The sequence below is a fragment of the Panthera pardus genome, unplaced genomic scaffold (genome assembly GCF_024362965.1).
Source record: "Panthera pardus isolate Hobbes unplaced genomic scaffold, ASM2436296v1 HiC_scaffold_13, whole genome shotgun sequence".
NCBI lineage: Eukaryota > Metazoa > Chordata > Mammalia > Carnivora > Felidae > Panthera > Panthera pardus.
In genome coordinates, this window is record NW_026526688.1 from 23,238,376 (window position 1) to 23,265,710 (window position 27,335).

General features: G+C 35.2%; 1 protein-coding gene across 6 annotated transcripts in view; it reads right to left on the reverse strand.

Annotated features, from left to right (window-relative positions):
• The window catches only part of TUSC3 (tumor suppressor candidate 3), a 283,032-nt gene that overhangs the window by 163,789 nt on the left and 91,908 nt on the right, over positions 1-27,335 (reverse strand). For all 6 annotated transcript variants that reach the window (XM_019466760.2, XM_019466756.2, XM_019466758.2 and 3 more), the window contains exon 2: positions 14,105-14,274. In XM_019466760.2, the coding sequence (XP_019322305.1) occupies positions 14,105-14,274 (170 nt within the window). The remainder of the gene's footprint in view (positions 1-14,104; positions 14,275-27,335) is intronic.

The window sequence follows — 27,335 nt, forward strand, 5'->3', positions numbered from 1 at the left end:
ATCAATGAGAGCTGCAACCAGGTCAGTTTGTTCACATTCTCTCCCTAGCATCCAGAACAATATCTATACATAGTGACTGTTCAATAAATATTGGTTCAAAAAATAAATTAAATGTCAGGATCAATATAACATTGTATCATCACAGTAGTATCCAATTCCATGGCGGAAAACCACAATTCACAAAATAAAGATTCTTTTCATTGCCAGTTCTGTTTAGATTAAGGGAAAAACAAAATAATAAACCCTACTCTGCAGACCTGAAAAATGAGAATTTGAATTAAAAAACTTAAATGAATAATGAATATATTACTTCCTTGCCTAGAGTGTTAATAAATGCCTCATAATTATTAAAAGGTTTCATGTTAGGGGTCCTCGGTATCAACCCCAAGCTCAGATATTCACAAAAAAGGACTCACAGGAATTAGCATGTAGTCATATTCACTGCAGTGAAAGGTTAAGATTATAGTGGAAGAATACAAAATAAAATCAACAAAGAGAAAAGGGATCTGCAATCAGTTTGAGGAAACTAGATGCAAAGTTCAAAGAGTGACTCCCAGTGGAGTCACACAAGATCCACTTAACTCCTTCAACAGTGAGCTGTGACAACACCCAAAAAAGCTGACTAAAGATTTAGTGTCCAGGGTGTGTACGGAGGGCCAATCACGTAGCTACCCCCTGTCTAACACATAACCAAAATTCCAGACTCTCAGAAGAAAGACAAGTGTTCAGCATGAACCACATTGTTTGGATAAAGAGTTTAGGTACAGTGAGTCACTCTTATCAGTTATGGAATTGTGGGAACACTCCTCAAATCCAAGTTCCCATACACCAATCCTTTCTAAGGTTAGTAATCTTGGGTCTGCTATATGTTAACTGGTTTCTGCACAGGTTCATCACTTAGGCAAAAAAAATAACAACCAAGTCATGTTGTTCATTGGATTTTACTCACAAAGACAATGATCTACCACGAAGAATAAATCTGAAGTTGTTATAGTTGACAAAGCACTGATTGTACAAAGTAGTCACATGGGACCAAGCCTCCTATGTATCTAAGAGAAATTAATTAGGGACTAAGGTTGGGAACCCAATAAATAGTAAGCTATACTTAATATATTAATGACTAACACATCCTAAAATCATGGAAATCAAGGACAAATGCTTAAATATAACATTTTATAATTTGTGATTATGAATTTATATATATGAATAGTATTTCTGGCATTACAGATAAAATTAACTTTATTTTGAATGCTTGAGAGTAGCTATCAAGACTATAAGTGTATCATTTTAGCTATAATCTTCATAAAGCTTTCTAAAGGAATAAAATACTATTTTATGCCTACTTGCTTCTATAACTGTAATAAGAAACTTTTCAATGTGTTTTTTTCCAATTATGTAATATTAATCATAATTTCATTCAATCAAATCCTACTTAGTACACAGAAAATGCTACGCCCTTAATTGCATGTGATCTAGCATTGACAAATCATCATCGTATTTGTAGAATAGTTTTTCCTTCAAAGAACTCTTTCACTGGTGTGCAGACTCCAAATTTTCCTACTAAGATGAACTCTACTTGAAGAGTTCACTTTTCTTGTCAGATAATAACAACCAACTAACGACTTCTAAAAACTGTGCAGATCGATCAGAAGAGGAAACAAAACTATTCATCCTTGTAGCATAACTAGGATAAAAAGTAGACTACAGACTGTAAAATATACAAAAGTGGGAAAATCAACATCTGCGACCTCCTACCCATCCAAGAATGGGAAGTAAGGGTGGAGACCATGGAAAAGGAGGGGAAGAGAAATCCTAGCAGTGGTGAAATGCAAAATAGAAAAATCACGCCAAGAAAGAAAAGATCTCACCTGAATTAGGAAATATTGACAATAGGTCTAAGAATTGGTGGATAAGAAAAGTGGCTGCTGGCCAATATAAAAGAAGAGGCTTAAAAGTATACAGGAACCAATATAGCAGTCTTGAGGATGCACTACTCTGGGAAATGAGAGGCGACACAGGAGAGCTAGACAGTACTTAGGGGCTTGTTGATATAGTGAAGGGAGAAGCAAGTCATGAGAAGGAAGGAACAAAGGAAGGAAGGAGAAAACTGCTGTGTTCAACCTATTCCACTTTATAAAGGGAAAAGGGTACCTGAGTTAAAAAAAAAAAAAAAAAAATTAAATAGTAGGCTAGGTGTGCCTGGCTGACTCAGTCAGTAGATCATGAGACTCTTGATCTCAGATTGTAGGTTCGAGCCCCGCATTGGGGTGTAGAGATTACTTAAAAATAAAATAAAATAAAATAAAAAAACTACTAGGATAACCATCACTCCCACATATAAACTATTATTTCTAGTGTAGAAAAGAAAAAAAATTAAAGCAGCAAATAGCAAGCAGTATCCATGCGATGCTACTATAAAAAGAAAACAAACACACAAAAAAGAAAACCAAAAGTGCATGATCCTTCAACTGATGAAAAATTTACCTAAAAAAACAGCCATGAAGAGAAAAATAAAACACAGTATTCCAACTGTAGCAAGCATCATTAAATAAGCATTTGAGGATATTAAAAAAACAAACACTTACATTAGAAATTCAAAAACTCAAAAGAGAAAGTAAATAAAAACAGGAAGATGTTAGGTGAGAGCCGACCAAAAAATCAACAGAAGGAATAAACAAGACTAAACAAAACAAAGCAGAATCCTTGAAGAACTGAGCACTGTATTGCAAGGTGCTCAAAGAACAGAGTTGACTGAAAATGTAATAAAGGACACCACTGAAAAGAATTTAAAACAGATAAGAGAACAAAAACAACATAAAAGTGAAAAAGGTATGATATCAAAGTTGGACTAAAAAGATAGGATGAGAGACACTGATTTTATGGTGGTAGAAGGCAAGCAGCAATTTCAGCACATGAAAAGAGAACACCTCAGACCCTGGGAGGTACAGTAAAAGGAGAGACATGATCTTTTGCCTTTAAGAACCACACTTGGAGACTTCCTCGAAATAAAAAAAAACACACCCAAGTGCAGCTCTCCAAAAACCATTCAAGCACCTTTAAATTACCCAATTGCTGGACCTGCCACCTTCTACCAGTGGGCTCTGAACTAACTTTGCCATTCTTCTGAAGCTTAAGGAATTTATGGGAAACATAAATGGCTACTTGGCTTCCATACAAAACATCAATCAACCTTTCTGGATATTTTTCTCAGCCCATTCCCACGGCTATTGCTTCCTGGGAGTAGACAAGGGATATCATGTTAATGGCATGGGCAAATAAGACAAGTGAGACTATCCTCAGGTTCTGTCTAGTATCATGCACACAATTTAATCATGCAAACCGAGTTGGGGATCTGAAGTCTACCAACCAGTCAAAAGATGACATCGGAGGCACTGTAAACCAGTGCCCCTTAAATCATGTAGGTCCTACTGGGGAACCTCAATAATTATAAACAACATTTCTTAGGGGCACAATATGCACTCCCGTGTTCCTCATGTGAAAGTCTAATACTATCTTGTCATCAGTACCATGGTAAACTGTACCTAAGGATGGATAAGAGACTATCCAGTGCTTAGTGTTTAAGAAAGCATAAAGCTTCAGCTCCAACAATAAGAAAAAGAAAAGGCATCCAAATTAGTAAGGAAAGAGTAAAATTGTCACTATTTGCAGATGACATGATGCTATTCATAGTAAACCCTAAATAAAGACTCCATAAACAAATACGTGAAGTCCCAGCATACAAAATTAATAAACAAAAATCAGTTGCACTTCTATACACTATTAATAAAGTAGCAGAAAGAGAAATTAATAAGACAATTACATTTACAAACTGCACCCAAACAAATAAAATATCTAGGAATAAACTAAGGAGGTAAAAGACCTGTATTCTGAAATTTATAAAACACTGATGAAAGAAAATGAAAGTGACACAAACAGATGGCAAGATGCATCTCATGGACTAGAAGAATTAACACAGTTAAGACCTCCATGCTACCCAAAGCACTCTATGGATTCAATGCAATCCCAATCAAAATTCAATAGTATTTTTCACAGAACTAGAACAAATAATCCTAAAATCTGTATGGAACCACAAAAGACCCCAAGTAGCCAAAGCAGAGAAAGAAGAACAAAACTTGGAGGTATCATAACTGAGAATTCAACATCTACTACAAAGCTAGAGTAATCAGAGATGCCTGGGTGGCTCAGTAAGTTGAGCATCCGACTTCGGCTCAGGTCATAATCTCGCATTCAAGGGTTGTAGCCCCGTGTTGGACTCTCTGCTGACAGCTCAGAGGCTGGAGCCTGTTTTGGATTCTGTGTCTCCCTCTCTCTCTGTCCCTCCCCTGCTCATGCTCTCTCAAAAAATAAAATAAAATGTCAAAAAAAAAAAGCTATAGTAATTAAAATAATATTGTACTAGCATAAAAATAGGAATATAGATCCATGGAAAAGAAGAGACAACCCAGAAATAAACTCGCGTGTACAGGGTCAGTTCATCTACAACAAAGGAGACAAGAATCTACAAAGGGGAAGAAACCATCTCTACATTCTGAAGAAGAAGCTGGACCACTTTCTTACACCTATACAAAAATAAGCTCAAAATGGACTAAAGGCTTAATGTAAAACCTGAAACCATAAAATCCCTTAAGATTACGTAGGCAGTAATTGGTCTTAGCAGTGTTTCTTTGCATCTGTCTCCTGAGGCAGGGGAAACAAAAGCAAAAAGAAACAATTTGCAGTGCATCAAAATAAAAAGCTTTTACACAGTGAAGAAAATCATCAACAAAACAATGTAACAAAGTGAACAGGACAAGGTATTTATGAAACATGTATCTGATAAGGGGTTAATATCCAAAATATATAAAGAACTCTTACAACTCAACATCAAGAAAACAAAATAATCTAATTAAAAATGGGCAGAGGATGTAAACAGTCATTTCTCCAAAGAAGATGTAAGATGGACGACAGACACAGGAAAAAATGCTCATCATCAGGAAAATGCAAATCCAGATCACAATAAGACATCACCTCACACCAGTCAGAATGGCTAGAACTAAGAAGACAACAAATAACAAATGTTGCTGAAAATGTAGAGAAAAGGAAACTCATAGACTACTGGTGGGTATATAAATTGGTGCAACCACTGAAGAAAATAGTACTGAGGTTCCTCAAAATACTAAAAATAGAAATACCATATGACCTAGTAATTTCTCTTCAGGATATTCATCCAAAAAAAAAAAAAAAAAAAAACAGAAAACACAAATTTGAAAAGATATACACACCCCTATGTTCACTGTAGCATTATTTCCAGTAGCCAAGATATGAAAGCAACCCTGACATCCACTGATAGCTAACTGGATAAAGAAAATGTGGTATATACACAATGGAATATTATTACTCAGCCTTAAAAAAAGAAAAAAAATCTTGCCATTTATGACAACAGGGTAGACCTAGAGGATATTATGTTAAATGAAATAGACAAAGAAAGACAATTACCGTATCATTTCACTTCTATGTGGAATCTAAAAAAGCAAAACAAACAAGCAAGCAAACAAACAACAGAAACAGACTCATAAAAACAGAGAACAAACTGGTGTTTGCCAGAGGGGAGAGGGTTGAAAGGGGTGGTGAAATAGGTAAAAAGGAGTAAGACATACAAACTTCCAGTTACAAAATAAAGAAGTCACAAGAATAAGAAGTACAGGAAATACAGTCAAAACATCATAACATTGTAGAGTGGCAGATGGTAACTACATTTACCATGGTGAACATTTTGTAATGAATACAATGTATATAAATGTCGAATACAATGTATATAAATGTCCAATCACTGTTATATATCTGAGACTAATATAATATTGTATGTTAAGGATACTTCCGTTTCAAATTTTTGATGAAGTTGAAAAAAAAAATAAGAACCAAAACACATTTTTGCAGACAAATGCAAAATTTCAATATGGACAGTATAATATATCATTGAATTAATTTAATTCACTTAAAAGTGATAATGGTATTCTAATTATGTAAGGCAGTCCTTTTCTGAAAAGTTGCATACTAAAGTATTCAGTGGTGATATTTCATAATGTCTAAAATTATAGATATATTTGGTGTTATTTTTTATCTGTATTTAAAAACATGTAAAAGGAAATGTGGTAAAATGTTAATAATTAGTGAATCTTGGTAAAAAGTAGACTGGTGTCCTTGTACTACTGTTTCAATTACTGGTAGGTTTGAAATTTAAAATATGGGGGGACTAAAACCAGACTTAAAAACAATGAAATGGAACATGGAAATAATATGGAAAATACAAAGCGCTCCACGAATGTTACAATGTCACACTGAGTTCACTGAAAATACTAAAATAGTTGAAATTACCCAATCTGAGGAAGAGACACCTAGCAAGAAATTTCATACAATGAGTAAGTTATATATATGCCTTCACTTAAAAAAAAAGTAAGCTAGATGGAGCTCATCAAGAAGTGAGATCATTATTTATATTACACTGGTCATGGATTCAATCAAGCCTGAAACAGTTCTCAGGTAACACTCAAGCCAGGCAAAGAATGTGTGTGTGAATGGCATGAGAGTTTGCCAGTCTTTGACAAAGAAGTGAAATACTCTGTTCAGGTAATCAAGCATATGAGGAATACTGAATTCTTAAGTATAAAGAATTCTTAAGTATTAAAAATTAAGTCATAGAGAAATATTGTCTAAAGCAAAGAGGAAATGAGAAGGTTGTAGTCTCCAAGCCATTTATAAAGAACTTATATGTGCATTAAGCTATGTACAAGGGTAATTTTATTTTTATGCAATTTTCACCTTCTGTACTCACTTTAGAATCTAATCTCCTAAGAAATGTAAGCTCACTGTAGTAAAACCAAAGGCTGATGAGCTCCTTTTCACACAGTTTTCACCAGCCATCTCTAAACTGCCAGTCCTTGCTAGGAGATGGCTACTCTGAATCAAAGCTTTTCATGATCTAATGAATTTAAGAAATGCTGGCTTATGGATCCCTGCCCTAAAAGATTAATAATCTTAGAAGGCAACGCAGAAGCAAAATACAAAGTACAGTTCACAGGGTAAAGGCAATGGTGAACATGTACACTAAGGAAAACATTAAACTCTAACAGCTCTGGAGTTCCAAACCTCATTCCTGACAGGTATAAGCTGTGTGACTCCGGATAAATTACATAACCTCTTAGTTTTGATGTTCTCATCTATACAATGGTTATTTCTTCAGGAGTACCTTCCTGAGTAGTGAGAATGACATGAGATATTATATAAATGACTTCACATGGGACCCCAATAGTTTATACATAATTAATTATTATACCTAGAGGAGGAAGGATGTTATCCAGGTAATATTCACGTGTCAATATCATAATTTATTCACATTCCTCTCTAAAATACCTGTATAATTACTAATCTTTTTCATTTATAGAAATCCAGTAACATACTAATCTCCAACACATCACCAAAACTTTGGTTACACATGCACCCTGCTTGATTCTACATGACTTTTTAATTTTCCTTTACTTGATTTTTTTCCTGCATCTAATGACCCATAATAATCTTAGAAAAGGATATTTTGTTCTTAGAATTTTTAGTGAATTCTGGAAGAGATGAGTAACGTTGTGGTAGAATACACCTAAAAGACTTAGCAATTATGGGAAATGCTCCCTAGAGTACAATATGATAAAGGAAGTTTGGAGTGAACACTTAGAGGAGGTGAGAATTGTACTGAGCAGTCTTAATTAACAACTTCATTTGCCCAAGGAGTTTGATGTTAGAACTGAGGAAGGTGAGAATTGAATTCTGAAATTTGTGAGTAAACTAACTGTAAAAGAAAAGCAGAATGATTTGGTAAGAGAGTTTACAAGGAAGCCAATAGCTCATTTACCAGCCTTTCAGTAGAAAAGCAACTGGAAAATCTGAGTTAACTCTGGAAGAAAATTTCACTTTTTCTTTTTTTTTTTTTTTTTTTTTTTCTTTTTGGGACAGAGAGAGACAGAGAATGAACGGGGGAGGGACAGAGAGAGAGGGAGACACAGAATCGGAAACAGGCTCCAGGCTCCGAGCCATCAGCCCAGAGCCTGACGCGGGGCTCGAACTCACGGACCGCGAGATCGTGACCTGGCTGAAGTCGGACGCTTAACCGACTGCGCCACCCAGGCGCCCCGAAAATTTCACTTTTTCTTAAAGAAAATAAAAACGGCAAAAACATCTCACAGAAGACAGCACTAAGAGTTTTAAATTGTAGCTATGAAAAAAGTTGTAGCTATAAACTTTTCAATGATTTGATAGAATTATAAAAATTATAGCGGTATTATTAAAATGGTCCAAAATTACAATGACACAGAAGGATCCAAGAAAATTTAATTCATGTTAAAAAAAAAAAATGGCTACTGATGATAGGCTGCCTTTCTCAATGAATCTACATAATTTTTGTGGCTTAATTTGTAATAAAGAAACATAATTTGAATAATTTTTCTTGAAAATTTTATTTGAAACTGTATTTCATCATAGTTGACACCCTGGAATCTCTTTGGCCCACGCTGCCCATTATTATATGGGTTACAGTTAGTACTCTCTTGGCTCAATAGAAATCACAGACCACTGCTAAACCACCATTACTTAACAGATCTTTCTTTGAGGTTTATACTATCCTGTAGTATAAATTTGTTATCCTCATCCACCAAAGTCCAAAGTATCCCTCTACCAGCTCACTTAATTTTTTTCCTCTCCGGTTCCATGATCACCCTGAGTAATTTTAAATACATGTTTATAACATAGATATTACCATAGCCTTATAGCTCCTCAAATGTCTCTACAAGATCAATAATAATCTACATTATATTTCACCAATTTACTTATTAAATAAAACCTTCTATAACTACTTCCTGACTTTCAATCCCATCCCACTTTTACACAAAACTTTCCACTCTTGTGACATTTAGCTAAGTTTATCAGCAGTCTCCAGTTTCCTCTGACCCATCACCCAACTCTGAACCCAGAGTTTTATGTTTCAAATACACTCTTCCTAGCACTCAGAAATCATCTGCCTAATCCAGTTCACACCATAAACCAAACATGCTAACTTATAAGAAGGGTGTTCTTCTTCCTTGATGGCTGAGTATTGATTAGGGGAAAAAAAGTCATTAATTTCTACAGATTCTTCAGTAAGAATTTGGATATTATAGTTTCAAAAGGATTCTCAATGCTACATGGTCATTCAGTTAGTTAACCTCCATATTCTTGATGCTCCTCAATGAAAGTAAATAAACAAAAGGTATGAATCATGTACCTGCTTCTTACCTCCCCTTTCTCTATACTGGCTGCACACTAGAATCACCCAGAGATCGTGTTTTTTAAAGTGGCAATGCCTCAGTCCCATCCCGAAACAATTACATCAGAATTCTAGGGGAAGAAAAAAGAATTCTGGATATGGGAACCATGTCTGCTGTTTACTTTCTATTTGCCTCTAAACCTTCAACTATTTTTAATTCTCTAAAAATCCCACCCCTTCCTTGATCCACAAATTGTCTTAACTTTTCTAATAACTTCAATATTTTTCTCTTATATAATCTAAAACTTTTCTAAAATGTTAAAATTTATTACAAAATAGGCTATAATACACAGGTTATTTTGGCCTATGTGCCATTAAAAAATCAAGGTTCCATATTCGATAATTCATTCAAAAACATAATGCAGTAAGTAAAATAATACCTAAAGGATAAAGCATTTAACAGTATGTTATAGTTTATGTCATCAGAATACATGCAATTTTATATAACTATGAAGTAAAATACTTGGATAACAAAGTCTTTCTAAGTCACAGTTACAAGAAAACATAATGATCAATTAAATATATTTCTTCTTAATAGTGACAAATATAGGAAATCAATATATTTACTTTTTAAGAGCAAATTATTTCCCTGAAATATACAGTATTGTAGGATGCCAGAAGACACGTATTTTTAGTGGAAAATTAAATATTACACCAAAATGCCAGTTAAGGTGGTGTTTTTGTCTGAGTAGGATCTTATGGCATCCTTGAAGGTACAGAAACCTTTATCCAAATGTGCTAGCCCAATTGTGACAACACCGTTAATGCCAACTCGAATACTGGTCCTCATATACGATAGGAGGAGAACCCAGAATCGTCTGCAATGCTGTTTTTCAAAATACTTTGCTCACCTTCTTCTCTACCCACTTTCAGACATGCCCCCAACATACAGTCTTTATCGGGTCATAGGGTCATAATAAGATCCTTCTAGAATTTTTTTTTTTTTTTGAAAGCCGAGAGAGAGAGAGAGAGAGAGAGAGAGAGAGGAAGGGAGACAGAGGGAGGGAGACAGAGGGAAGGAGAGGGAGAAAGCAGGTGAGGGGCAGAGAGAGGGAGAGGAGAATCCCAAGCAGGGTCCATGCTCTCAGCGCAGCCCATGTCTCGAGACATGGGACTCAATCCCACAAACTGAGATCATGACGGGAGCCAGAATCAAGAATTAGACACTTGACCAACTGAGCCACCCAGGTGACCCAATCCTTCTAGAGAATTCTAAGACACCGAAATTCCCTTTCTGCAAACTAGTCTGAATGAATTAAACTTTTTTCCATTGACCCACATTACTGACAACTTCAGTTTGCAATCGAATTCACAATTATTTAAAATCTAAAAGTCTACACATAAACAACGTGAAGAGTGAAGATGTGGAGACACCGCATAAAAGTGTTTGTTCTTGAGAAGAACAAGTGTTCAGCCAAGAAGAAATAGATAATCTGAATTGTCCTTAACCACTGAGGAAATGAAATAATGCAATTTAAAATCACAAGGCCAAGATGGTTTTACTGAAGGATTCTATCAAATATTTAAAGAAGAATTAACACTAGCTAACACTATCTTCTAAAACTGTGTAATTTTACACAATCTCTTCCAGAAAGTAAATGAGGAGGGAATATTTTCCAAATCATTTTATGAGGCCAGTATTAGCCTGATACCAAACTAGACTAAAAAGAGTATAAAAAATAAAGAAGTATAGATCAATATCTATCATAAACTTAGATGCATATTTGTAATGGATTTTTATTAGCAAATAGAATCCAGCAATACGTAAAAAGAATACACCATAACCCAGTAGGATTTATTCCAAAATGGAAGGTTGGTTCAACATACAAAAATCAATTACCGTAAGGTACCATATTAAGCACCTAAAGATGAAAAATGCTATCATTCACGCCAAAAAAAAATTTGATAAAATTCAACACCCATTCATGATCAGAACTCTCAGCAAACTCATAGAGAACTTGCTTAAGTTGATAAAGAACATCTTTAAAAATCTTACAGCTAGTGGGGCACCTGGATGCCTCAGTGGGTTAAGCACCCGACTTCAGCTCAGGCCATTATCTCAGAGTTCCTGGGTCTGAGCCCCGCATCTGGCTCTGTGCTAAAGGCTCAGAGCCTGGAGCCTGCTTCAGATTCTGTCTCCCTCACTCTCTGCCCCTCCCCCACTTGCACTCTGTCTCTCAAAATAAATAAATAAACATTAAAAAAAATTTACAGCTAGTATCATCATTAATAATGAAAGACTACATAATGTCTTCCAAAGATCAGATTAAAATGTAAAACATAAAACTATAAAACTTTTAGAAAACAACATAAGAGAAAAATTTAGGGATACAGTGCTAGGCAAAGAGTTCACCTGGATAACAAAAGTAAATTATAAACCAAGAAACTGGTAAAGTGGACTCATTAAATAAATATCTGCAAAAGATATGTTATGAACATGAAAAGATAAGCCATAGACTAGGAGAAAATATTTGGAAGCTACATGTCTGACAAAGGACTAGTATCTACAATACATAAGGAACTCTCAAAACTCAGTAAAAAATCCAATTAAAACGTGGGCAAAAGGCATGAACAGATAGTTCATCAAAGACATGATATACAGACAACAAATAAGCAGATGAAAAGATGTTCAACCCAATGCCATAAGGAAAACGCAAAATAAAATCACAATGAGGTGTCACTACATACTTGTCAAATGGCTAAAACAGTGAAAAATGCTGGTGAAGATATGGAAAACTACATCAGGCATACACTGCTAGGGGAAATGTAAAATGATACAGCCACTCTGGAAAACATTTTGGCAGTTTCTCATAAAGCAAAACATGCAACTACCAAACAACCTAGCCATATCCCAGAGAAATGAAACCTTAGGTTCGTAGAAAAACCCATACCAAAATGTTCACAAAAGTTGTATTTTTAATAGCCATAAACCAGAAACAATCCAGATGTCCTGTAACAGATGGATGGTTAACAAACTGCAGGACATTCACCCCATGAAAGTTTACTCAGTAATAAAAAGAATGATGACTATTGATAAATGCAACAACTTGGATGGATGTTGAGGGCATTATGGCAAGTTATAAAACACCAAACCCAAAAAATCATCAAGAGTAGGATTGCACCCACATCACATTATTAAAACAACAAAATGGAGTACAAATGCAGGATGTGGGAGTGGAATGGGAATGGGTGCATGGATGTGGCTATAAAGGGCAAGAGGAGGGATTCTTATGGTAATGGAACTGTTGTATACCTTCTATACAATACCTTCCATATCATATGTTGTATACCTTCTATATCAATACCAATACTCTACTTTTGACATTGTACTACAGTTTTACAAGATGTTACCATTGGGGGACACTGAGCAAAAGGTATATAGGATCTCTCTGCATTATTTCTTACAATTGCATGTGAACCTACATTATCTCAACATTAAAAAAAATTTTTTTAAAGGATGTTGCATACGTATTTGTACTTGTCCAAAATTTTCCTTACTATGTTCCCACTAAAAGATATTTCAATCATTTAAATGATTTACTTCTGGGGCGCCTGGGTGGCTCGGTCAGTTGAGCATCCGACCTCGGCTCAAGTCATGATCTTACGGTCCATGAGTTCAAGCCCCCCGTTGGGCTCTGTGCTGACAGCTAAGAGCCTGGAGCCTGCTTCAGATTCTGTGTCTCCCTCTCTCTGACCCTCCCCCGTTCATGCTCTGTCTCTCTCTGTCTCAAAAATAAATAAACGTTAAAAAAAAAAAAAAAAAAAATTTTTTAATTTATTTATTTATTTATTAAAAAAAATTTTTTTTAAATGTTTATCAAAAATAAACATTTAAAAAAAATTTTTTTTAACAAATAAATTAATTAAAAAAAATTTTTTTAATTAATTTATTTATTTATTAAAAAAAAATTTTTTTAAATGTTTATCAAAAATAAACATTTAAAAAAAATTTTTTTTAACAAATAAATTAATTAAAAAAATTTTTTTTAATTTATTTATTTATTTATTAAAAAAAAATTTTTTTTAAATGTTTATCAAAAATAAACATTTAAAAAAAATTTTTTTTAATAAATAAATTAATTAAAAAAAAAATTTTTTTTTTTTAACGTTTATTTATTTTTGAGACAGAGAGAGACAGAGCATGAACGGGGGAGGGTCAGAGAGAGGGAGACACAGAATCTGAAACAGGCTCCAGGCTCTGAGCTGTCAGCACAGAGCCCGATGCGGGGCTTGAACTCACGGACCACGAGATCATGACCTAAGCCAAAGTCGGCCGCTTAACCAACTGAGCCACCCAGGCGCCCCTAAATAAATAAATAAATTTATAAATGATTTACTTCTGTTTTATAGAAGAACCTTCTAATCACTGGAAGTAATTAAAAGTAAATGGATTTCCGTAGGTAAAAGTATGACTCTCGATTAAACTGTTAAAATAGAATATGTTTAAGGAGGTTACTTGATTGCCCATAAAATATAATTAGGTAACTTACAGACAATATTCGAAACAAATCTTATCACACATTTACCTTTATACAGGACATAAAGAAGAAAATATGTTTTATGATTACTCATATTACACACAGTAAAAGAATATTATTTTCTAAAATATACCGATATTGAGCTTACCTTGAAGTGCACATTTAGAGCAGACTATAACCTTGAACAGCTGTTGAATTCTATTACATAGATTTACTTAAGTGTAATAAACATACAAGCATGGGATAGTAGTTTTAAAATTTTTTAGAACACATAAATTACCTGCACACAGAACACTGCCGTTGAGGCTGAAGAGCAGTGAACATAACGATCATAGAATAGTTTCGAGGTGGTGCCTTTATAAATTTTCGGAATTTATCGCCATTCATTCGGAAGATTGAGCGCCTGGAACTCCATTCCATCAGCTGTTCTACTTTTTCAGCTAAAAGATTCTGCAATTAAACACAGGAATTTAAATTTACACAGGGTTAAAGTCCTCCACTATGTATTTCATATATACTGAATTGCATGAGATTCTACCTTACCCCAAATTAATTTCTGGTGAAAGTTTTTCTTTTGGTGAAGATATCTATTATTAATTGACTGTATATGCATAAAATATTTCATTTTATTTTCCCTAAAGATTGCAAAGGTTTATAAAACAGACATAAAAAGTAAAACAGACTACCACTTCCACAAAGATAAAACACACATGCTTTTCCCTAATCGACCACTAAATACAGAAAAACATGCTGTCCATTACATAAAAAGCAAATATAGGAAGGCTCTGAAAAAGGATGTCCAATGTTAAAAAAAGAAGGAAATCCTGCTATTTGCAACAACATGGATAAAAATATGGGGTATTACGCCAAGTGAAATAAGCCAGTCATGTAAGAATAAATATGGCATGATTCCACTTGTATGAGGTTCCCAAAATAGTCAAACTCCTAGAAGCAGAGAAAAAACAGTGGTTGTCAGGGGTTAGGGGAGGAAGAAATGGACAATTGTTGCTCAATGGGTATAAAGTTTCAGTTAAGCAAGGTGAGTAAGTTCCTGAGATCTACTGGACCACATAGTATCTATAGTTAACAACTGAGTACCATGACCTTTAAAATATGCTAAAGAGGACAGATCTCATGTTAAGTGTTCACACCACCACATACACACACGCACGCACGCACGCAAAGAACACAAGGCAATTTTCGAAGGTGATGCATGTGTTTGGTATTTTGATTGTGGTAACGGAATCACAGATGTATACATATGTTGAAGCCATCAATATATATATCAAGGGTGTTCAGTGTTTTGTATATCAACGATAACCCAATAAAACTTTTAAGAAAGGAGGAGAAAGAGAGAGGAGAGGCAGGCATCTTACCCTGAGTTAGGGTAAAAGACTTGCTGAACTGCTCTGCACCTACCTGAGGGAGAAAAAAGATAACAGAAATGGAAGAGAAAAGGGAAGCAGGGGCAGTAACTTGCTCAAAGAGCATCATGCTTAGTTAGTAGTTGGACACAACATTCAGGTAAATGCACAATGGCAGAGTGACAATGACAAAAAAGAAATATTATAACTAATTACTGGGATAATGTTACTTAAAAAAAAAAAGACAACAAAATTTTACCTTACCAAAAAAGTACCAGCTGAAATTCATCCTAATCTCAAAACAGGCTAATTATTTGGATTTGATTATATTTGTCTGTAGGCCTTTAATTCCACGTGCAGATAGAACATGAATATATTTCCATAAAAATAATACTCTTGCTAAACTGAAAGTTAAATAAAATTTTAGAAGACACTGCTCTGCTTCATCAATACACACAAAACAGCTAAAAACTGAGCAGAAGGACTTACACGAACTTTTCTTACTTTGAATTCTGAGGAATAAAGTGAGGCTGTTTCCATGTTAAGCATAATATACTAGTGTTTGTCTTATAAAAATTGTCATATATTTAATATGATTTAAAATCTTCAATTGTTTACCCTAACACTCAGTGAGTCAATTTAACATCTGTAAATTCTTCTGAAATAATTTTAAAATAAAGCATTTTATTTATAGGGACTGTGACCCTCTATGTAAAGACAGAACCTCCAACTAGCAATCAAGCAAAGTCTTAATACACTAATGAGGGCAAAAAGAACTGGTCTAAAAAACAGCAGATTGTCTGCAGGTTCCTAGGGCGTTTTAGTATATTTTTCTCAACACACACACACACACACACACACACACACACACACACACCTTCCTCTTATTATTATTTTTTATTTATTTATCTTGAGAGGAAGAGAAAGAGAGAACGCACAACCCAAGGGGGAAGGGGCAGAGAGGGAGAGAATCCCAAGCAGGCTGAGCGCTGTCAGTGCAGATCCCGACGCGGGGCTTGATCTCATCAGTGAGAGCGTGACCTGAGCCAAAATCAAGGGTCCAGACGCTTAACCGACTGGGCTACCGAGACACTCCCACAGACACACGTTCCTTTTAAATTCTCTAATAATAATTCTATAACAATTAGATTCTATAATAATCTAATTCTATTCTACAATAATTCTATAATAACGTTACTCTATTTTTTGTTGTTAAAAACAATCACATCTTTACACCAATACGTTATCTATCATGACATTAAATAAATTTGAAAAGTAGAAGATTTTGTTCTACTTCCACTTTTTCAGTTATCAAAGAAGCAAGCCAGTTTCAAGCGTGCTGGCAAAAACAAGTATCCTGAGTCAGAAATATACTTTTTTTCTCTGGCAAGGTTTTTTTGTTTTCCAGCTTTACTAAAGTATAAGTGACCAAACTGTAAGATATTTAAAGTATACAACATGATGAATGGATATACATATACACTGTGAAAAGATTCCTTCCATCTAGTTAACTGACATATTCATCACCTCACACAGAATACCTTTTTTTCTTTCCTTTATTTATGGTGGGGGGCGGGGTGGGCGAGAACACTTAAGTTCTATAGTCACCATGTTATACATTAGATCCTCAGACCTTATTCACCTTATACCTAAAAGTTTGTAACCTTTTATCAAGTTTCCTTGTCCCCCTCCACCACCACCCTTTTATGGGCCTGCTCCTGACAACGACTTTTCTGTCCCTACTGTTTCTATGATTTCAAATATATATATATTTTTAATTCAACATATAAGTGACTGCATTTTATAAACACACATACATCATACTTGTTAATCCATTCTCATGGTACAAAAGGCACCATGAGCTCCATGTTGTCACCCAAGTCTCATGGGGCTGGTGTGGAACAGCCCGGATAGATGATCATTTAGCGGGTTTATGAGAGAGCTGAAGAACTCTAAGGTTAAGAAACCCAATCTTTGAAAGGTACTGCTGGCAAACATGCCCAACCTCTGCTCTAGAGATAAAAATGATCTTTATTATCCTGAACAGGAAATAAATCTGTCCTGAAACTTTCCTAAGTCTAGATTTCTAAAGAAATCTAAATCAGGGGCACCTGGGTGGCTCAGTCAGTTGAGCATCCGACTGCGGCTCAGGTCATGATCTCACGGTCCGTGAGTTCGAGCCCCACATCGGGCTCTGTGCTGACAGCTCAGAGCCTCGAGCCTATTTCAGATTCTGTGTCTCCTTCTCTCTGACCCTCCCCCATTCATTCTCTGTCTCTCTCTGTGTCAAAAATAAATAAACGTTAAAAAAAAAAAGAAATCTAAATTAAAATCAATTTACTATCTTTCAAGGCTGTTTGTACAACAATATCCTTGAAAAGACAGTCCAGCTAATGCCTGGGTTCAGATGTGCAGAAATATGAGAGATCCACGGAGATTTGCCTCCCCAAAATATCAATCAATGCATTCTTTAAATCACATAATTTGAAAACATAATTCCCCCCGCCCAACCTGCCAAAAAAAAAAAAAAAAGAAAAGAAAAAGAAAAAGATCAAGTCAAATACTAAATACAGGTTGTTTATTGACCTTTTAGGAGTTACAAATCTAGTTCTGCTAAATATGCCTAAAAGAGAGTATGGAAATATAATTCAACTTGTCAAGAATAACTACTCTCTGAATGGTGGATATGGGTAGCTGTCCCTCATAGTTTCACAACTGGATTCTGTCACAACATCATAATCAGCTAAGAAAAATGTATCCATATATTCTAAAATATCTTTTGTCAGGATGTATATAGTTACAAAAATTTTTTTAAGCCTTCAAGACTTGAAAGGTTAAATATGGCACTCACTTTCCACAAACATCCACCTACATTAACAGACATTCCACATACACTTTCATTCCATCAAAACACATGTTAAAGAAAAGAAGCAGGTAAACAAGCCTGTTATTCATATTTCCCAGTGCTTCCATCTTTCAGATAATATGAAGCTTCTTACTGACAGAGACTAAGTAAGTTACATCCACCCTTTAAAAATTATACAAAAAATGTATAATAACTTGGCTAAAGTGGATTCTTTTTTATTATTTAATGTTTACTTATTTTTGAGACAGCGCGAGTAGGGGAGGGGCAGAGAGAGAGACACACGCAGAATCCAAAGTAGGCTCCAGGCCCCACGCTGTCAGCACAGAGCCCCACATGGGGCTCAAACTCATGAACTCTGAGTCAGACACCTAACCAACTAAGCCACCCAGGTGCCCCAAATTCCTTTTTTAAAGTACGCTTTTAGTTACTGGGTAGTTACTCTTTCAGAATCAAGCAAATATAAATCTTCCCTTTTTCTGACTATTCAGATTCTATAATTTGACAGTCACGGTGCTACAGATTTTAGGGTACACAGTCACATTCAACACCAATGTCAACATATAACTTTTACACAGTCATGCCTGGAAAAAAGTAAAATTCCAATTTTATGTAGTTTTCCTACTGCAAATAATCAGGAAAATACTTTTTTAGGAGAAAATACGCATCAGTTCCATCAGGGTACATCAGCCTGATAGACTAACCACAGTTGACCCTCTACAACACACGTTTTCAAGTGTGTGGGTCCAATGAGATATGAACTTTTTTCCATAAACATGCACGACAGGTGCCTGGGTGGCTCAGGCATTAAGCATTCATCTTCAGCTCAGGTCATGATTTCACTGTTGGTGAGTTCAAGTCCCACATCAGATGAACTCCGAGCCCTGCTCTGGGTGAGCACAAGCCCTACTTCCAGTTAAAAAACAAAACAAAACAAAACAAAACCCACGAGCCCCACTTCGGGGGGAGCCCTGCTTCTCTCTCTGCCCCTTGTGGGATTCTCTCTGCCCCTCATTCACTTGCAACCCCACTCTCAAGGGGGTTTATATCTCAAAGGAGATATATGTATCTCTCAAAGAGAAATATAAATGTAAATAATATAAATATATAAATATAAACAAATAAGTATATAGGAAATTTTTTGGAGATTTGTTTGAGACAATTTGAAAAACCTGTGTAACTTAGAAATACTGAAAAAGAAAACAAGTTAACATATTATTGTGAAAAAACAGTATTTAATACAACATACAAAATATGTGTTAATTGCTGATGTCATTGTAAGGCTTTAGGGCAAAGGAAGGCTATTAGTAGTTAAGTTCTGGGGACTTTAAAGTGATACTTGGATTTTCAACTGCATGGGAGTCGCCACCCCTAAGTCCTGCATTTTTCAAGGGTCAACTACATTGGTATTTTTGTTCCTACTGTGCTTAAAAGCAGGGTATCAGTGTGGACTGCTAATGCTGCCTGCAATGCATTCATGTGCTTGAGTGAGTGTCACCACACCTTTACCAGATTAGGGTACTCATTTTCATTCATATTCTCTCTACTAACTTAATAAGTAAAAACGGTATCTCATTGTTCTAATTTGCACTGCGATTTGCTAGCAAAACTGAACAATTGTCTACAATTCTGCATACCTGTTCCATGTTCCTAGTTACCTCATGACCTTTATCTGTCATCTATTCACGAACACAATTTTATAGAAGACATGAAAATATATGTAATAAACCCCTTTCCATACTGATTCAAATTAAAACAGCACTAGGATAAGATTTTATCACTTCTAAATTATGTTCATTTTGCTTACAGGGTGAGCACTAGCAAAGTAATATTTTAAAAGTATGTATTTGAGGGCACTTGGGTGGCTCAGTCATTAAGCATCTGACTTTGGCTCAGGTCATGATTTCACGGTTCGTGCATTCAAGTCCCACATCGGGTGATCTCGTGCCCACACTGGGTGATGATGAGCCCCGCATCAGGTGAGCCCCGCTTGTCTCTCTGCCCCTCACTCACATGTGCTCTGTCTCTCTCAAATAATTAATTAAAGTATTTGATTATACTTTGTGAATTATTTCTCTTTAAAAAGTTTCAATTTACACTGTGAAAAATCTCAGTCCTTTAAAATCTGAAAAAAACAAATCCATGTTCTGGCACCACAACGAATAACAAATGATGGTGCCATTAAGAAGTCTCCCTCCTATTCTCTTTTAATATCCTAACCGTTTGATTACTCAAACAAGTTTCTCTCTTAATGTGATGATTCAAACCAAACAGAGTCAAATCCACTGGTAAAATTTTCTTATGCATTTCAAGTACCAAACAACTTTTAATGTTTTCTTCTAAAATGTAAGCATAAGGGGTGACTGAAGTGTTCTCTCTCATGAATGTGGTGATGGAAACAAAACTAGGCTTTTGCCAAAACCCATAGAAATATACAACCCAAAAATGAATTTTAAGTATTTTTTAAAAATCAACCAGGATGGGGTGGGGGGTTCTGAAATGAAATATAAACTTTAAAAAACAAAGCTCACTGTATTACAAATCAATCATATACACCTACTTTGGAAAACAGTATTTGACTGGATACTCTTAAAGCTAAAGAGAAAAGAACTGTATATAAATCCCATACTCTAGTTAGTTGTTTCATTTCTCACAAGATTAGCAATTGTGTTACTTTATGAGTATACTAGAGTTGAAGAAAAAATTAAATATATATAATTATCAGATTTATTATTTTCAAAACAAAAGAACTTACAAGTAAGGAAAAGGAAAAGCAAGGAACAATGCTATGGTATTAAACAGGAGTTAGAGGCATCCATATTAAGTATGGCTTTTAAAACAGATAAACACATACATACACATAAGTACAAGTATACAGACACACACATATGTATGGATTACTATAAATATATTTCCTAACTATGTTCAATGAGAAGGCTGAGGAACAAGAACATCCCAACAGCACACATAGCGCTGAGATGTTAGTTTCTAAACAACATTCTCTATTAAAAAGAACCAAGGTTTCTTAGAGCAGCAACTGATTAAAAGGCTGAGACAGAGAAAAACAACATGAGACTAGAGTATCTTGTGGTACCAGAAAGTAAACAAGTGCTCAAGAAAGGCATGTCAAAGGGCATAGGAACCAACTAGAAAAAGCTCCCAATAACCAAAGCTGTAAAGTTTAAGCAACTATAAAAATGACCATAGTACTGAATTTTAAACCAAATACTAAGAGGAAAAAAAAAAGTCTATGAGTCCATACTTACATGTAAATTACTGAATGAGAAAACAAATAGGAGAGGGGCACCTGGGTGGCTGGGTAGGTTAAGCATCCAGCTCTAGGTTTCAGCTCAGGACACGATCTCACAGTTTCCCAAGTTCAAGCCCCATGTCAGGCTCTGCACTCGCAGCGCAGAGCCTGCTTGGGATTCTCTCTCTCTCTCCCCCTCACTCGCGCTGTCTCTTTCTCAAAATAAGTAAGTAAACTTAAAAAAAATGTTTAAAACAACAAACAAATACAAATAGGAGAAAGGGATTACTCTTCCTCAGAGAAGAATTCCAAATAATAAATGGAGAAGTATTAGGGGTAACAGGAATACCACAGTAAGTAACATCAATGGGTTCTAAGCTTAGTTAGGAGGTACAATTTTGAAGAGAAGGAGAATATTTGCATAGTCTCAAAGTATCTTCCTAAAAATGCTTATTAATTATCAATAGAAAAATAGTACCGTGATAGTGAAGCAACCTAGCCGATACCTTACCCAAGCAGTCAATATTAACAATACAGTAATAAGAGATGAATATCATGTACTCCTTGATACTGAGAAGAGCATATTATTCTTGCCAGAAACACATGACCTCAATCTAATCATGAAAAAAAAAACATCATACAAGCCCACACTAGTAACATTCTACAAAATAACTGACCAGTATCCTTCCAAGGTGTCAAGTTCATGAAAATAAGCAACCACAGAGGAACTGTCATAGAATGCAGAAGACGAAAGAGAATGACAACTAAATACAATGTGAAACTCTGGAATGGATTCTGGAACAGGATGGAGACATTTGTGAAATAACTAGTGATATGTGAATAATATCTATAGGTTAGTTAATAATACTGAGCCAAAGGTAGCGTCTCATTTTTGGTAACCGTACGTATTGTTAACTCTGGGAGACACTGAGTGAAAGGCGTATGGGACCAGTGTACAATTTCTGCAACATTTCTATAAATTTAAAATTACAGGTGACCCTTGAAAAACCCTGGGGTTAATGCCCCTGACCCCCCACGCAGCTGAAAATCCGCCAATAACTTTTAACTCCCCCAATAGTTAACTACTAATGGCCTACTGTTGACTGGAAGCCTGACTGAGACTATAAATAGTCTATTAACAAATACTTTGTACATTATCTGTATTATACACTGTATTCTTACAAACAAGCAGCTAAAGTAAATGTTAATTAAGTTATAAAAAAGAGAAAACATATTTACAGTACTATACTATAAAAAATCCACATATAAGGGGATCTGTAGTGATAAAACCAATGTTGTTCAAAGGTAAACCATATGTCAAAATTTAAAAAAAAGACATGCATAAGTATATGATATAAATATACATTAGGTCTCTCAAGTTTTTAATATGCACAAGTTTTACCTATTGGTTAGTCTAAGTTGGAATGGAAGCTTCTGTGCTCTAAGTTCAGAGAAAAATTACATTTAAGTGTTGCTTCATACTGGCACATTTTTTAAATGAATAATTATTTCTATTTTTTGAAAATATTAGGATCAGGATTGCGAAGGTGAGAAAAAAGGCAAAACTCTTTCTTAAGTCAACAGATTTTGATAGACTCATTGCCTATCAATGGAGGCAGGATGCAGGATGCCTCCTGAAGCATGCCCTAAAAAACTGAAGCACAACTCCAACGGTGCATCTATTTACACATGAGAAGCATTCCGTAATTCAAAAAATATTTACTATCTCCTATGTGCCAGGCACTGAATTAGGACCTGAGAATAGAAGAGTAAATATGATATAGTCCCTTCCATCATTGACTTTATAGAGTGATGTTTCTCAAACTTTAATAGTGCTCTGATCCCTCTTTGAAGAAAAGGAATTCTTGCAGCCCCTTATCCCAAGTGTCTTAATTATTTTTATTGTGATGCTATTCCCATATGTAGAAATAGAATAGGTATAAACTTAGGCTTCGGTATTTAGATGTGCAACTTCTTTCGATATGGATATGAACCTTTTATTTTAATTCCAGTATGGTTAACAGTGTTATTGTAGTTTCAGGTGTACAAAATAGTGATTCAACAATTCAACGATGTATATATGTATATATACATATATATACACACACCCTACTTCATCCTTTTATCAATCGATGGACACTTGGGCTGCTTCCATAATTTGACTACCTAAATAATGCTGCAATAAACATAGAGGCGCGTGTATCCCTTTGAATTAGTGTTTTTGTACTTTTTAGGTAAACACCCAGCAGTGTAATTACTGGATCATAGGGTAGTTCTATTTTTAACTTTCTGAGGATCCTCCATACTGTTTTTCCAGAGTGGCTGCACCAGTTTGCATTTCCACCCACAGTACACGGGGGTTCTTTTTTCTCCACACCCTTGCCAATACTACTGCACAGCAAAGGAAACAAATCAACAAAACTAAAAGGCAACCTACTGAATGGGAGAAGATATTTGCAAATATTTCTGTATGTTAGGTCATTTAATTTTATTCTATTTTCTATCCATAAGAAGCAAGTGATTAGTTTTTATATCCCCTACTGAAAGCATCTTTTCCTTGTTTAAAAGTCAACAATCCCAAAGTCAAAGGCACCTGAAATTACTCTAAAATATACAGTTTCGACTCATTTCTGAATTCTCTCATCTGTGAACACTAGAAAAACACAAGGAAATGTTAGAAGGCATACAAATAACTACATTAACAACATAAATGACCTTTATAAAAAAGGGGAAAAAAACTATCTAAGCCAAATTAAAATTTTTGCCTTCCCACCTCACTAATGTCAACAGAGACAATGACTTTTAACTACATTCATTACAGAAATCATAATAATTCATTTATTTTTTAAATGTAGCATCATCATCTGTACCATAATATGAGGCTCAAAATCAATGGAAAGGAACAAATATTTAGTAAGTACTTCCAATGTGCCAGGCATCATACTAGGCATGCCTCATTTTACAATGTGTCAGGTGCCATACCAACAACCCATTCTACAGAAAAAAGTTTGGGTTCGGTGAACCTAAATTACTTGAGATCAAATGAGTAAGTAGTTAAAAGGGATTCAAACATGGCTTCTCTATCATTAATGCCTATGCGATTATCTCTATGTAATGGGATGTGTGTGTGTATGTATGTTATACAGATATATACATGTATGTATATGATATATATGAATACACACACATTCTTTTTTTTTTGTTTTCAAAATGGAACTATTTAAACAAAATTAGACATTTCTACCCAGTGACAGTTTATTGTAAAACTTCCTCCAATTTAATTCCCTGACTAGGTTTAGAAAGTAATTCTTTGTAACCATGTATGATATATGGCAAAGTCAAGCCTAGATAAACAATTACTGTGTAGTTTCCAACTGCTTAAAGGTTTTTAGTTAATACAGAAAAATGTATTTTAAAAGTGCCAATATACTAACAACACACTTGAGCTTAAGAGCAAAAATGCTGACTATTAAAAGTAAACTTAGCTGGCGCCTGGGTGGCTCAGTCAGTTAAGGGTTCAACTCCAGCTCAGGTCATGATCTCACCAGTTCAAGCCCCACATCAGGCTCTGTGCTGACAGCTCGGAGCCTGGAGCCTGTTTCGGATTCTGTGTCTCCCTCTCTGTCTCTGCCCCTCCTCCACTCGTGCTCGCTCGCTCGCTCTCTCTCTCTCTCCAAAATAAACATTAATTTTTTTTTTCGGGGTGCCTGGGTGGCTGAGTCGGTTGAGCGTCCAACTTCAGCTCAGGTCACGATCTCACGGTCTGTGAGTTCGAGCTCCCCGTCGGGCTCTGTGCTGACAGCTTGGAGCCTGGAGCCTGCTTCAGATTCTGTGTCCCCCTCTCTCTCTGCCCTTCCCCCATTCATGCTCTGTCTCTCTCTGTCTCAGAAATAAATAAACATTAAAAAAATTTTTTTTCAAGTAAAACTTAGAACATATGATTAAAGAGACTAACGTGTCAGATTCTCTATTTAGGAAGTAACGTGCAGAAGAGATCTGATTAGCTGTACTTCTGTAATTTTAAAACATATCAAGATTGAATTTCAAACTACAATTCTAATTCAAGGAACCTGTTGCAAGTATAAACTACTATATGCCTTGGCAAGGAAGAATCTAATCATTAACAAATTACCACATTATGGCCAAAGAAATTTACAATTTTATAGAAGCATGATTTTAAATTTAAATGTCATCAAAACCTAAATGCTGGTTAATGGACAAAGGAAATGTAGTATACCCATTCAATGGATACTACTGGAAAATAAAAAGGAACAAAGTACTAGAAACGGGACAACATGGATAAACCTCAAAAACATTCGGGGCGCCTGGGTGACTCAGTCGGTTAAGCGTCAGACTTCGGCTCAGGTCATGATCTCACAATCCGTGAGTTCGAGCCCCACGTTGGGCTCTGTGCTGACAGCTCAGAGCCTGGAGCCCGTTTCAGATTCTGTGTCTCCCTCTCTCTCTGCCCCTCCCCTGTTCATGCTCTGTCTCTGTCTCAAAAATAAATAAACGTTAAAAAAAAAAAAACAAAAAAAAAACATTATACTCACTGAAAGAAGCCAGATATAAAAAAGACCACACACTGTATGTTTCCATTTATATGAAGTTTCTAGAAAAAGCATATTTATAGAGAAAATAAGTAACTTGTTGCTGAGGGGTAGTAACACGGATTAACTGTAATGGGCAGGAGGCTGCTATTAGAGGAATAAAATGTTCTAAAACTGATTTGTGGTGACGTTGCACCACTCGGCTAAAGTTAATGAAAATCACTAAATTGTATAGCTGAAATAGGTAAATTTTATGATGTGTAATATATGTCTAAATAACACTGTTTTAAAAAAATTAAATGTCATGGGCTAGTGGGCATAAGGGAGTATTCTACCTACTAATGAGTGAGCCTGGCCCAATGCTAAATACCCATCTCTCAACCTAGATTAGTTGTTCTCTACCTGTCTTCACATACTCAGTACCTGCATGAGGTGAGAAAACATAAAAATAACATGAAAATAACATGTACTGTGAAGCAATGCACATAAAACGTATAGTTCCTCTAGAAGACATCATTTTGGTACTAAATATCTGAGGATTCTCAAAGGTCTCAACAAAGATGATTGCAAAGTATGTATAGTAGATACGAGTCAAGAGTCAGCACCCTGAAAACTTAAAATTAAGATTTGCGGCTTCTAGCCTTGGAATTCCAAATTCTAATCAGTACGAAAGAAAATTTAACCCTTTTAACTTTTATTTCTTCATCTGACAAGAAAAGGATAGCTATTAGTCTTAGTCCATTCAGTGAGATGGTCTCAATGACTGAAAATAAGATATGACTAAACAGAACCATTATAAAGCTTGTTTAATTATGGGCTTTCCACAGAAAATACTGAAATCATGGATATGACTTGTATAAATCAATTATATAAAAGATACACCGAAATTACTCTCTCAAAATGTAAAATAACACTGAACATACTTTAATTAAAAAAAAAAAGAATTTTAAATCTATAATAAAAATTCTGATTCTGGCCAACATTTTCACAGGTTACAGGTTTTCCTTTATTTCTTTTTTTTTTTTTCCATTATCCAAACCAAAACAAGAGCAGTACCTAAAATTGTTACTGCCAAAAAGCTATCACAAGAGGCAACTGGTGCATCAATTATCCCCCATCCTTTACTCCCAACATTCATATGTGAGTCTAATTAAAAGGCTTCCCGGTCACCACATTTTACCCTAAAATCAAGTTCATCAAAACCTTAAACCAGTACAATTACATAAATGCCATTTAGAGAAAGGAAAATGTACAATACTTGCAGATTATTCTAATCTGAGTTTGAATCTAGACCCACACCTCACAACATACATAAAAGTTAATTCCAAATAGGATTTTAGACACAAATATGAAAGTCAAAACAAAATCTTTAGAAGTAAATATGAGGAGGAAGAGGGGGAGGAGGAATTATCAATCATAAAAGAAAAACATTGGTAAACTGAACTTTATTAATTTATGGAAGATACCATAAAGAGGGAAAAGGC